The sequence below is a fragment of the Myxine glutinosa genome, chromosome 6, assembly GCF_964187855.1.
Source record: "Myxine glutinosa chromosome 6, kmMyxGlut1.1, whole genome shotgun sequence".
Taxonomy (NCBI): domain Eukaryota; kingdom Metazoa; phylum Chordata; class Myxini; order Myxiniformes; family Myxinidae; genus Myxine; species Myxine glutinosa.
The window spans coordinates 16,826,325-16,839,200 of record NC_136266.1 but is presented as its reverse complement, the minus strand read 5'-3'; the positions used below and the strand labels follow the sequence as shown (position 1 = coordinate 16,839,200).

The window sequence follows — 12,876 nt, the reverse complement described above, 5'->3', positions numbered from 1 at the left end:
TTCAATTTTGTTTGACTGACAGACAGAGTAAAACATTACCTCACTCCTCTCTGCGATGTGCGACCGAGGCTAATTCAGAGCCAAATTACGGTAAAATGAGACACTTGTCTTCCTATTCATGTTCCAATTTGTGTTCAAAATATAACATTCATTTTAAAATAAGTTGTTCCTCAATCATAAACTGATAAGATGTACAGAAATTATCCAACTGCTTAACCACACTTATCGCTCCACGTGCCCGGAGTAAAAATGGCCGTTTACATCATCGTACATGCATCACAAAAAGTTAGTCGTGATCTAAAGATCGGCCATCTCTTGGGGATCACCGGATCCTAACACATGTTCAGGTGACGCAATATACAGACTTGGCATTTAATATGGAATATTTTTTTTGTGGGGGTGAACTTACTTTTCAAGATGACTTAGAACCAAAAGTTCATTGGAATTATGTTGAAATTATTCTAGATTTTGTTAATGTGACCTTTAAAAGAAACAAAAACCACATTTGACATTTCGAAGCAAATAAATAGATCCTTGAAAGTGATGTAAACTGATATCGAACTCAATTCACGGACAGTACTGTGTTAAACTTCTGTGCGTTTTCCAGAAGTATCTCTTTGTTTTGCACATGAGCAAAAAAATTTTTTAACAAAAACAAAAGTTAAATTACGACTGGGATTACGGACAGTAAAATTACAGTTCAGTACTTCGTGTAACCCCGAGCATTCAGGAGAGCACGTACACGTTGAGGCATGCTGTTCACGAGATTTACCAAGGTTTGGACAGGAATCGCTTGCCATGCAGTTACAATAGCCTGCTGCAATTCACGCACAGAGGCAGGCTGCTGGTCCAAGTTGTCGATTTGACGCGTTAATTCTGCCCACAAGTTCTCTATCGGATTCATATCCGGGGACATGGCAGGCCCCCTCCATATGCTCTACACCACGGTCAGCAAGAAAGTGTTGGATCATGCGAGCACGATGAGGCCGTGCATTGTCATCTTGGAAGACAAAGTTTCCTCGAAAGGCTGCACGAACAAATGGAAGCAATGTTTCTTCCAGAATGACCCTGTGCTTGAACTGGTTCAGGTTTCCATTCAGAACAACCAGGTCAGTTTTGCCCCCTGCATGAAAAGCAGCCCAAACGGTCACCCCACCACCTCCAGCTTGGATTCTTGGCACTATACAATCTTCGTTGTAGGCTTCATGCACTTGTCTGCGCACTCGGATGCGGCCATCTTGACGATAGACCAGAAATCTAGACTCGTCACTGAAGATCACGTGATTCCAGTGTCCTGGCTGCCATTGGCGGTGCTCTCTGGTCCACTGCAATCGGCGCTGGCGGTGTTGTCTGGTCAGACGTGGCTTTCTCAGGGGATGCCTGGCATGATAGCCTGCTTGAACCAGTCGTTGGTTGACTAGCCTTCTGGATACCGGCACATTTGTCAGTTGCTGCCACTCAGCCCTAAGCCGATTAGCTGACTTGGTACGGCCATTGCGGACTAACAGGTGCAGCTGGCGATCATCCCTCCTTGTGGTTCTGCGGGGACGTCCTGGCCTCGGTATTGGAGTAGGGACACCCCTCTGAGCATTTCGTTTCAGGATATTTGACACCTGACCTTGAGTGATGTCATACTGCCAAGCAATAGCACGCTGTTTCATGCTGGAATTTCGTAAAGCCACCACTAAATGACAAACAGCATTGTCGAGTTGACGGACCATCTCCAGGGGAAGCGGCAATAACTTTTGTAGATGTGCAGCTGTTGTTTTCGACTAATACAGAACGCAACAACCCTTATATACTCGATTGTGAAGCCAATCGTCAAATGTACCTGTCTGTACATTTTGTCACGCCACCTGTGATATAAACTCATTATATATGTACAAAGAATGCCTATTAACATCACCTGCCATGGGAGATTAAAGGATATTTTTTCTGATTGTGGCAGCGATTTTCATTCTTTCCGCTTGAGCAATCCTCTTGGGACTACTCTTGTTTGTAATCAGGTTCTCTCCAGCTCGATCAAGTTGAACCTGAGCTTCGTTGAGATGTTACGTCATAATGAACCACCTTGAGAGGCTATTTTTCCCTGGAGAGCAGGGGTTGGCCTTTTTTTGGGCACCTTGGTCCCCTTTTTGAAGCGATGTTTTATGGCCGGATGCCCTTCCTGCCACCAACCCTGTTAGTCGCCTCTTGTGACACACACGGAATTACCAGTGAACTGGTACTCAATTTTCCGACCTTGGAAGGATGACAGGCTAAGTCAAGCCCCTTGGTGTTAATTCAGCGATCGACCGGATTCGAACCCAGGATCGTAGGATCCCAAGCTGCACCCTAACCGCCAAGCCAACACCAGAACCCAGGATCCTAGGATCCCAAGCTGCACCCTAACCGTTAAACCAACACCAGAACCCAGGATCCTAGGATCCCAAGCCGCACCCTAACGACTAAGCCAACACCAGAACCCAGGATCCTATGATCACAAGCCGCACCCTAACCACTAAGCCAACACCAGAACCCAGGATCCTATGATCCCAAGCCGCACCCTAACGACTAAGCCAACACCAGAACCCAGGATCCTATGATCCCAAGCCGCACCCTAACCACTAAGCCAACACCAGAACCCAGGATCCTACGATCCCAAGCCGCACCCTAACCACTAAGCCAACACCAGAACCCAGGATCCTAGGATCCCAAACCGGCACCCTAACCGCTAAGGCAACACCAGAACCCAGGATCCTAGGATCCCAAGCTGGCACCCGAACCACTAAGCCAACACCAGAACCCAGGATCCTAGGACCCCAAGCCACACCCTAACCGCTAAGCCAACACCAGAACCCACGATACTAGGACCCCAAGCCGCACCCTAACCGCTAAGCCAACACCAGAACCCAGGATCCTAGGATCCCAAGCCGCACCCTAACCGCTAAGCCAACATCAGAACCCAGGATCCTAGGATCCCAGGCCGCACCCTAACCGCTAAGCCAACACCAGAACCCAGGATCCTAGGATCCCAAGCCGCACCCTAACCGCTAAGCCAACACCAGAACCCAGGATCCCAAGCCGCACCCTAACCGCTAAGCCAACACCAGAACCCAGGATCCTAGGATCCCAAGCCGCACCCTAACCGCTAAGCCAACACCAGGCTCAGATGTTACATTATATGGCTTTTGTTTTTTTTGGATCGAGTGATCCATTGAGGCCTTTTTCCCTCCTTTTGGTGATAGAAAATTAAAACGACAGCAAATTGGCCTATTGTACCGATGTGTGGCCGAGCCCGGTGAACATGGACCGACCGATGTAAATTGGCTTTTGGCTAATCGATTGAGCTGTTACAAACAAATAATTGCACAAAGCTTCGAGGCTGTAATACCGAGGTCACGTGATTTTTCTTAATTTACTAACTGCACAGAGAGTTACAGAACACAAAGTGGGTACCTGTTTACGTGTGGGTTCCAATTACTTGGCAATTATTGGTTGACGAGTTATCAAGTGACCACTATATTCGTCGTGTGTGTGTCTGTCTGTGTGTGTGTCTGTCCGCAGCATAACTACCCGATGATATCATCCGGTCTTGATGAAACTTCGGTGGGAGGTTGATATCATGATCTAGTTGTGTCCTGCTTCGAGTGGGCGTATTGCGCCCATTGTGGGCGGAGCCACGCCCGAAAAAGATGTCTTGTTAGGGGGTAATCGAGTTCAAGCTACATCTTCGCCGAGGGGTTTGGTGGAATCTGATAGGGGTTTCGATATTTGGTTAGGCCAATGTCATGTGTCTAGCCCCACGGAGCTCGATTTTTCATTTTTTTTTCTTTTCTTTTAAATTTTTTTTTTTTTCATTTCATTTTTCACCGAATTTTCGGTATTGTGCAGCTAACGAACCTCATAACTGATTATACATTATTTTCTATCTCATTTCAAGGTCAGTAACCTTCGTTTTGACATTTCCAGGCCTGGCCTGTTCGGGCCTGGTTCGGTTATAGTCCGTCCTTTGTCATTGAATACCGCTCGCTCGTGAACCATCGTCGTCTCCTGACTTGTTTTTTTTTTTTTTACCAAGTATGTTGGTCACTAGACAAGACAGCCAACCCTTCAGTCAGTACTCCGACAAATAGTTGTTAATTCTAATTCTTGCTTCCATACAAGAATATTTTAAGTGAAGATGAGATGCTGTGAAACAGGTTGAGATGGTTTGTTCATGTGTTGAGGAAGGATGAAAGTGACTGGTTGAGAAGAGTGATGGAAATGAATGTAGAAGGAAGTAGAGGACGGGGAAGACCGAGAAAGACTTGGCTAAAGATGGTGGAAGAAGAAATGCGGGCAAGGGGGTTAACAAGGGGAGATGCAGAAAATAGGGAAAAATGGAGAAGATTGTCATGGGGACCACAAGGCTAACCCCCGCTCTAGCAGGGAAAATGGCCTTAAAATGCATGTTGTTGTTTGTTGTTGTTGTTTTTATACAAGGACATTTTAAAGTCCATGTGGAAGTCATTGCATGCCTTTCGTACTGTGTGATGATGAGATGGTCGACGCTTCAGTGCCTCCTGCTGGCACAGCACCAAACATCAATTTTGGTCCAATGTATTTCTACTTGGAATGGGAATCATGAGAGTGGGCAAGTCCATGAATATCCCATTGAAGGGTTTTATTACTGCCATCGGTGACATCCTTGTGCTGTTTGTGGTTGATCCTGTGATATTGAGGGAACCAGACATGATCTTACGAACCTCGGGTCTCCCACTCCCATCCACCCGACAGGCGGCTAGCCAAGTCCACACTTTTGCTCATCCCGCTGTTTGGTGCTCACTACATCATCTTCGCATTCTTTCCTGATGAGCTGAACGATGTTGCCATGAACGTCCGCATGTACTTTGAGCTCGCGCTCGGGTCATTCCAGGTGAGGGGGCAGCACAGCTGGGCAGCAGGGAAAGACTTGGGGTTTGAGCGAAATGGTAAAGTTTGGAAGTTGTGTGAAATGAAATAGAACAATTTTCAAATCATTGAATGTCATTCCACACAATTAAACTTTTTATTTTCAGGTGACATGCTTATAAAAGTAAATAAAAGCGGCATTGTTCGTTTGTTGCAGGGTTTCGTGGTGGCGGTGCTTTACTGCTTCCTGAATGGTGAGGTAAGAGGAATTCGGAATGCTTTGTGCCGTCACCCCCCAGGTTGTCAATTCTCACTGCACAGTAATCTTTATTTACGAGGTTGTGGTCACAAAACGCAACCGGTTGATCTTACCAGAAATTTATAGACAAAGATAATACAAAGTAGAATTGTCGAAAGTACTAGGCCTCATCTCTGCCAACTACCACCTTAGGGTGTGTGCTTTCTTTTGCCTTGGTCGAGCAGGTTAAAATCCTATTGTTGTCCATCAACTCCTAATTTTACAACAACTCTCAGCACCTGCAAGGACAATTTACACTTAATGCGCAAAGAACGGTGACATTTTTGACACCGACCCCTCACCACGCTCATCTTTCTGCGTTTCGTCTCTCCACCCCTTACTCCAATACCGGGTTAGGGGTTAGGGTTAGGGTTGTTAGGGTTGTTGTTAGGGTTAGGGTTGTTGTTAGGGTTAGGGTTAGGGTTGTTGGGGTTAGGGTTGTTGTGAGGGTTAGGGTTGTTGTTAGGGTTAGGGTTGTTGTTAGGGTTAGGGTTGTTGTTAGGGTTAGGGTTGTTGTTAGGGTTAGGGTTGTTGTTAGGGTTGGGGTTAGGAGTATTGTATATATGTTGCTTCTGGGACACTCTCATTTTCCCATTGACTTACATGTTAATTTTTCCCCTCCCTCATTGCCCCTAAACACCTCTATTTCTCTCACCCTGTTCTTTACGAACCTTCTAACCTTTTGACATGTTATCCTTATTCATTAGACCACTTAAACAATGGTCCTTCTGTGTGAACCTGTGATCCTTCTGACCTTATGGACCTTTTAACCTTTTACTCTTAATATCATCTGGTGAATCATCTTTGACCCACTCAAACAACGACCCTACAAATATTTGTTTATGCGTGGGAAATAATTTAACTCTCTTGCCACTCCCTTCACCATCTAATATATTAACAAAAAAGATGTTTGAGTTTGGTTCTTTATTAAGATATTTTAACTGAGCTAAGATAAAATGGTAAACCTCCCTCAATGTTCTTGTTTGAGCGCCTCCAGTGCCACATACCATTTTTAAATTAAAGTATATATTTTCCTGGCAACCATCAAAGTTTTCCGTCCACTCAAAAATATTTCCATCTTTTTTACCCAATTCACCGGTATTTAAATTAATTCTCTTATTTGTTTTGTAAATTTTTTTACCAGTTGTCTTTTCAATTATACCTATTTGATATTTTTCACATTCGTTATGTTTACCATTTATATACCAAGGTTGATTACACCTCCACTCTTTAGTCTGGTTGGTACTTGGTTCTATCATTTATATAATAGTAAAAAGGCGGCGGTAGCCCGTTAAAATCCCTAACCCCCTTTTTAACTTATCACTTATATACTTATATAACCATAAGGGAGACTATCAATTCCATTTTCTAAAATAAACCTCATCATCAAAAGCCCCCAATGCTTTCTTATTCACCTCTTCTGAATATAATTTATGTTTATAACTTCTTATTCCATTAATCTTTCTAAACTCTTCTTTCTTTGTTGTTAAACAGTTATAATAATCCTTAAAGTTTATTGTTTCTTTAATGACATTTTTCTTTATGCCTTTTAACTTCTTATCAGTTTTTTCAACGTTATTCACAATGTATTTATAAGCATAAGCCTTAGACCTCAATCCCACAAATTCACTCATGACATTTCCTCCTAATTCATCCTTAAACTTTCCAATCACCTTTTTATTTTTAGAAGAGAACAACTCACTCTCTGGACTGTAATTACTAGTGTCATCGATATTAATGTCCTTTTTCATGTCTGAATAAACATCATCAGTATTAATTTGCAAAATAAAACTATCTGTATCCATATAAAGTAGATGAACATCATTTTGATATTTCTTCCTCAAGTTATTATAAAAGTAATCATACATTAATGACTTTGATAAATCAAGAATTGATGTTCCAATATAAATAGGTTTGTCCATTTCAATACTCTCTTTAATCAAATGGATCGCACAAAAGTTCTCAGTAAAGACCTCAGCTCTAGTAAAACTCGGTCTATTAATTAATTTTGATGCTTGTTTCCAAGATGTTGATAGTCTGATATTTTGTCTTTTTCTCACATTTTCCATGGTCTTACCAAAGACCGCATTATTCATCAATTTATAAAAGTCTTTCTCAAAATCTGTTTTTGACTCTGTTCTTCTTTGTGTATTAAAATCAATGTACCCCTTCAACCAATGACTTTGATTGAACTTTAGAACCCTATGGATCTTCTCTACTCTTAGACCTTTTGATAAATATTGTCGCAAATTTATTTGGTGTAGAACATAATTTTTCTTGTTATATAATGTAGTAAGTAATTTTTCTGTTGATTCACCTATATTAAATGATTGTTGATAATCACTTAACCACTCCTTCTTTGGACTTTCCTTTTCACAAGCAAATGGGAGATCTTTGTGTAGGTTATGAAGTTCCTCTGGATATTTCAAATCGACCTCAAAATAATAACCAACCTTTGAATCACCCATATTCTTTTTGTGTAGAGATACATACATCTTGTAAAACCTTTTTGTAGTCTTTTTCCTTTACCCATCTAAGTTTTCCATAAGGAAGAGCCTGAGACATTGCCCAGCCATACAGGTTGTTCGCATCATAATACATCAAGTAGGAGCTCTCTACCGATGGATCATAATTTGGAATGTACTTGTTATTTGCTTTAGCATATCTCTTTGAACAGACTTGTGAAATTCCTCCTCTCTTTGCCTTTTCAATCATCAAAAGCATATCAACATCGGTTATCAAATCCAAAGCTTGTTTTGTCATTTTTAACATCGCGCTCCAAGCCAATCCAGGAGCAGTGTAATAGTGAGCAGGATCCAATCCATATCCAGAATGACAGATTGTTCTGAAAGCCTCAAACACATCAGCCAACAAAAGCACATCAGTTTTGAGGTACAAATCGTGATACTCACCAAGATTCTTAATGTTATATTTTTTCCAAACATTTTGTGCGTGTACATAATCTTTATCAGATATATGACTATTATTTAATTTGTTATAGAAATTTTCTTTTAAAGGAAGTTGTGTTTCATTGAATCTCTCAAATGAGTCCATATAGTCATAGGGGTAAATTCCCTTTTGTGTTAGAAAATCTTTATCTAAAAAATACTCTGAAAGACATGGAAACTCTTTTAGATTTTGAACCAAGTTAGCCAATGGACTTGCCATGAATTTAAATGTATCAAGAAATCTGATATGAGTAATAGGAGATGTGTGAATTGTTTTTGTGAATGAAATGTATTTCTGATCCGTGTTTGGAATTGCTGAGATACTTCCAGAAGTCTTTGAGAGTTCCTTGATAAATAGATGTATATCATAATGAGCGTTGTTATGAAGAAAGACAGGAATGAAAGAGGGGAGTTGATAATTAATATTACAACTTTGATGAGCCGGACCTCTATATTTACCAGTGAGATGACAATGGTCTCTAACCTTTAGACCTTTACCAATTTTCTCCTCACAAATATGACAGACATTGTTTTTTATAAATTCCCTTTTTTCTTTACTTGTTAAGGACATTGGTTTATTGGTTTCTCTCATTATCTTGGTTAATCGAACACAGTCTTTTTCTAGTCGTTTCACAAACTCCTCTGGGGTATTTGAGCCTCTATACATCTCTAACTTGTTATATTTATCACCAACGGATGATTTGATATAATAACAAAAACCACAAGGAGTATGTTTTTGATATTTATTTGTGTATGATTCTTTTGGATCTGGAGAAGCAGTATCAATTTTTTCTAAAATACTTTCAAAATCAGCATATATAACAAATGGATGTTTTATTGTTTTCTTTTCATCTTTGAATGTGATCTTTGAGTCTTTTTTAGGCATGTTGATTACCGTTGATTTATGTTCACCACAATAATTTGAATGTTTATCTAATCTTTCTTGTGTATGGAAGAAGTTAAGACAACGCATACAAATATATATTTTATTTGTTCTTTTACATACTTGTGGTTTTATTAATTTTGTAATATCTTTGATGTATGTATAATGTGAATTTTCGTCTGAATTACAATATAGAAGATTAATATGAGTTTGTTTACAATTGTCAGAAAGCTTTAAAACCTGAATGTTGTTTGTTTCTGTTAGACCATAAACATTAACTGATAAATTATTCAACTTTTCAAATTTAGGAATATCATTTAAAGTCATCGGAAACTTTAGATCTTTCGTATTTAATGTATTCTCATATTTTTTATAATGAGATACTCTTTCATCATGAAAATGTGGAGGATGTAAGTGTGCTAGAATAGACCAGAGAAAACATTTATTGTCTTTATTTTTGATATTGATAACTGCTTTTCTATTTTTGATAACACTGGGTAAATCAATGTAAGAAGAAGCTTTTAGAGGATCTGATTTAAGAATATGAATGTCTATGTAAATAATTTTTCCTATATTGAATCCACTTCCTATGATTGAATTATCCACATCTTGCTCTTGTTTAATAAGTTCATCATAGACTCCTGATGTTTTAAAATCTTGATATGAAGATATAAAGTGTGGCTCAGGTCTCATGTATGGTGTATCTATAACTCCTTCGTCCTTTGTCATTTCTAATTTTACTCCCATATAAAATTTAAGTGGTTTCATTTCTTTTAGTGTTTTTTCAATCAACGTTTGAACAGCAGGTTTAACTATTTCTACAGCATCAACTATAGACTCTGGTTCAGGAGGTTTGAAGTTAAAGACTCTTATTTTAATATGTCCTTTGAATGCACCATCAGAGTTTTTAATAGTAAACAATTTTGACAAGTGTTTGTTAGTTTTAAGATGGGCTTTAAACCCCTTCTTGAGGATGGTTGTTTTACAGACCTTACAATGTTTTGTTTTAGGTGGAAGAGGGGAAAGTTTGTTAAGAATGTTGTATGTATGTTTTGCGGTGAGAATATGTTGTTTATAATATTTTACTTCCTTCTCGCAAGTATCACAATAAACCATATTTATAGCGTGAGAAAACGTGGTGTTTTATATATATCACTGTGCTTAAAATAAAACACTTTTGAGCTTTACAGCTCCGTTTTATATATATCGCTGTGCTTAAAATAAAACACTTTTGAGCTTTACAGCTCCGTTTTATATATATCGCTGTGCTTAAACTAAAACACTTTTTCACTCAGAATCATCTAAGTCATAACTATCACATGAATACTCAGAATCATACTCAGAGTCATCAATAAAGCTACTCTCATAACTATCATTTGAGCACAAACTATTAGTATCATAACTATCATCTGTGTTCAATGAAATACTATCATCACCATCGTCCGAGTTCAATGAAATACTATCATCACTATCGTCCGAGTTCAATGAAATAGTAAAATCTTCACTGCTGTAATGACTCATATTTAATTAGCAGAAAAAACCTTTCCATCTATACCAATATACTTTCTTTCATTAACGGATTCAATCTCTACATTTTTAATATCAAAAGTTATCTTTAAATAATCTCTAACTATCATAGAATGAAATGACATTTCACCAGAAATATTAACATCATTCATTTTACTTAGATCTACACCCTTTGGATTATTAAAGTAAATACAAATTTCTCCACAAGTATTGTTGATGGTCTTATCATTCTTTTTCAAAGTATCGTGGTCAATCACTTTTTCAAGCTTTGAATAAATTGCCAGGAGTAGAGGAGAAACTTTTGTTAGATTTACTTTAATGGATGTCTTTCTAGGTATAGTTAGAGCTCCTCCTTTAAATGAAATAGAGGGGCTCATGTTATTTTCCATAACTGGTTTTACCCAAAAATTTCCATATTTATCTTTGTTCAATTTAACATCTTTGACATATTTTTCTATATCTTTCACCGAAGTAGAGATTGATTGAAATTTGTCTTTTGTGCTTTGAAACATTGTATTTATTAATGAATAAACTTGCGTTTAGTTTAAGTAAAAATTTACCATATAAATATGATAAGTTCTGAAGGATATTTAGAATTTCCAGACTCTCCATATGATAAATTAGAGAATTGTCCGGCTTGTGATAGAATAGGGCTTAATAATGAGGGTTCATATAAACAATGTATTTTCTGTGATTTAATATTAATTAATGATAATAAAAAATATAAAAATATATATAACTCTTTTAAATTAGAACCAAAAATGAATTACTTTACAAGATTAATAAGAGAGATGAATGTTAAGTATTGTGATGATAATACACCATTTCTTTCAAGGGAAGAGACTATTTGTATTGAGGAAATGTATAAGGGTTTAATGATATTTATTATTCAAAATAATTTTAATGGAAATGTTAATACAAGATACTATATAAATAAAATAATGAATTATTTTGAAATTAAACCCGAACTCAGGATAAAATATAGAGTTTCTAAAATAGCTCAAAAAAAGTTAGATGACTTGTTTTCCAAATATATAAATGAATGATTTTTTACCCGTTTGGGAAAATAAGATAAAATTTAATAACCATAAAAACATTCCAAATTCATTGAGATGTCTAATAGTTGGTTCAAGCGGATGTGGAAAAACCTGTTTACTTTTAAAGATGCTCCTTGGTCCTAATTTTTTAGATTATGATAATTTAATAATTTTTACAAAGTCTAGTTTTCAACCCGAGTATCAACTACTCTCACAGGGTTTTAATGCAGGTCTTAAAAAGGAAGACATTATCGGTTTATTTAAACTTCAAAACAAACTAAATGATTATAATATTGAAGATATAATACAATTATTTTGTGATACACAGAAATCAAAATCGAAACCAAAACCCATAACTTGTATTCTCAGTGATAATACGGATGATATACCTTCACCTCAAGATTTAGATAAATCAAAAAAGAACCTCGTCATCTTTGATGATTGTGTTAATGAGAGAAACCAAACAGTAATGGATAGCTACTATACAAGAGGGAGACATTCTTCTTGTAATTGTATATATCTTAGTCAATCATATTTTCAACTCCCTCGACGCTCAATAAGAAACAATGCCAATACTTTTACTTTATTTAAGTTAAATTCAATAGATGTAAATAATTTTTGGAGAGATAATTGCTCTACGTTATGTAGTAAAAAAGAATTTGAAAATTATATGAAACACACGATTGAAAAATATAAATATATTGTTGTGAAACAAGATGAGATATTAAAGGATGTATTTTTATTTTAAACATAATTACATATATAAATGATAACTATTATTATTAATCTTGTGGGTAAATCTGCTTCAGGAAAGAACTTTCATAAATCTAAACTCTTGAATAGTAAAAATGAAAAGATTGTAAGTTTTTTTTTAAAACACCCTATGATTCGTTTTGTGAGTACTACAACCAGAGCAAAGCGACCAGGAGAAGTAGAAGGGAAAGATTATTACTACATTTCAATGGAAGAACATATGCGATTGAGGAACGAAGGTCAAATATTTGAGGAGGTCTCTCTTGGTTCTACAAAATATTCACATTGTAAGAGTGAGTTAAATAAAGTAAAATCTAATGGTCTTGGGATTTTAGAAACTAATCCTGAAGGAATGAGACAAATTATTAAACAATTGTGTGGTGATGGAGTTAAGATTTTATCATTCGGTTTTGATATCGATGAGGAGACTCAACGCAAACGTATGAAAAGCAGAGATACAAGTATTAGTGAAGAAGAAATAACAACTCGTATTAATACCAATAAAGAATTTGATGAAATATTTAAAGAAAAGGATTTATTTCAACACATTTACTATAA

The 12,876-nt window shown here is 37.3% G+C and overlaps 1 protein-coding gene across 1 annotated transcript in view; it reads left to right on the top strand.

Moving 5' to 3' along the window:
- Positions 1-12,876, top strand: part of LOC137429619 (vasoactive intestinal polypeptide receptor-like) — a 135,390-nt gene that overhangs the window by 109,126 nt on the left and 13,388 nt on the right. Inside the window, exons 9-10 of the mRNA XM_068119688.2 lie at positions 4,759-4,897; positions 5,090-5,131. Coding sequence (XP_067975789.2) covers positions 4,759-4,897; positions 5,090-5,131 — 181 coding nt within the window. The remainder of the gene's footprint in view (positions 1-4,758; positions 4,898-5,089; positions 5,132-12,876) is intronic.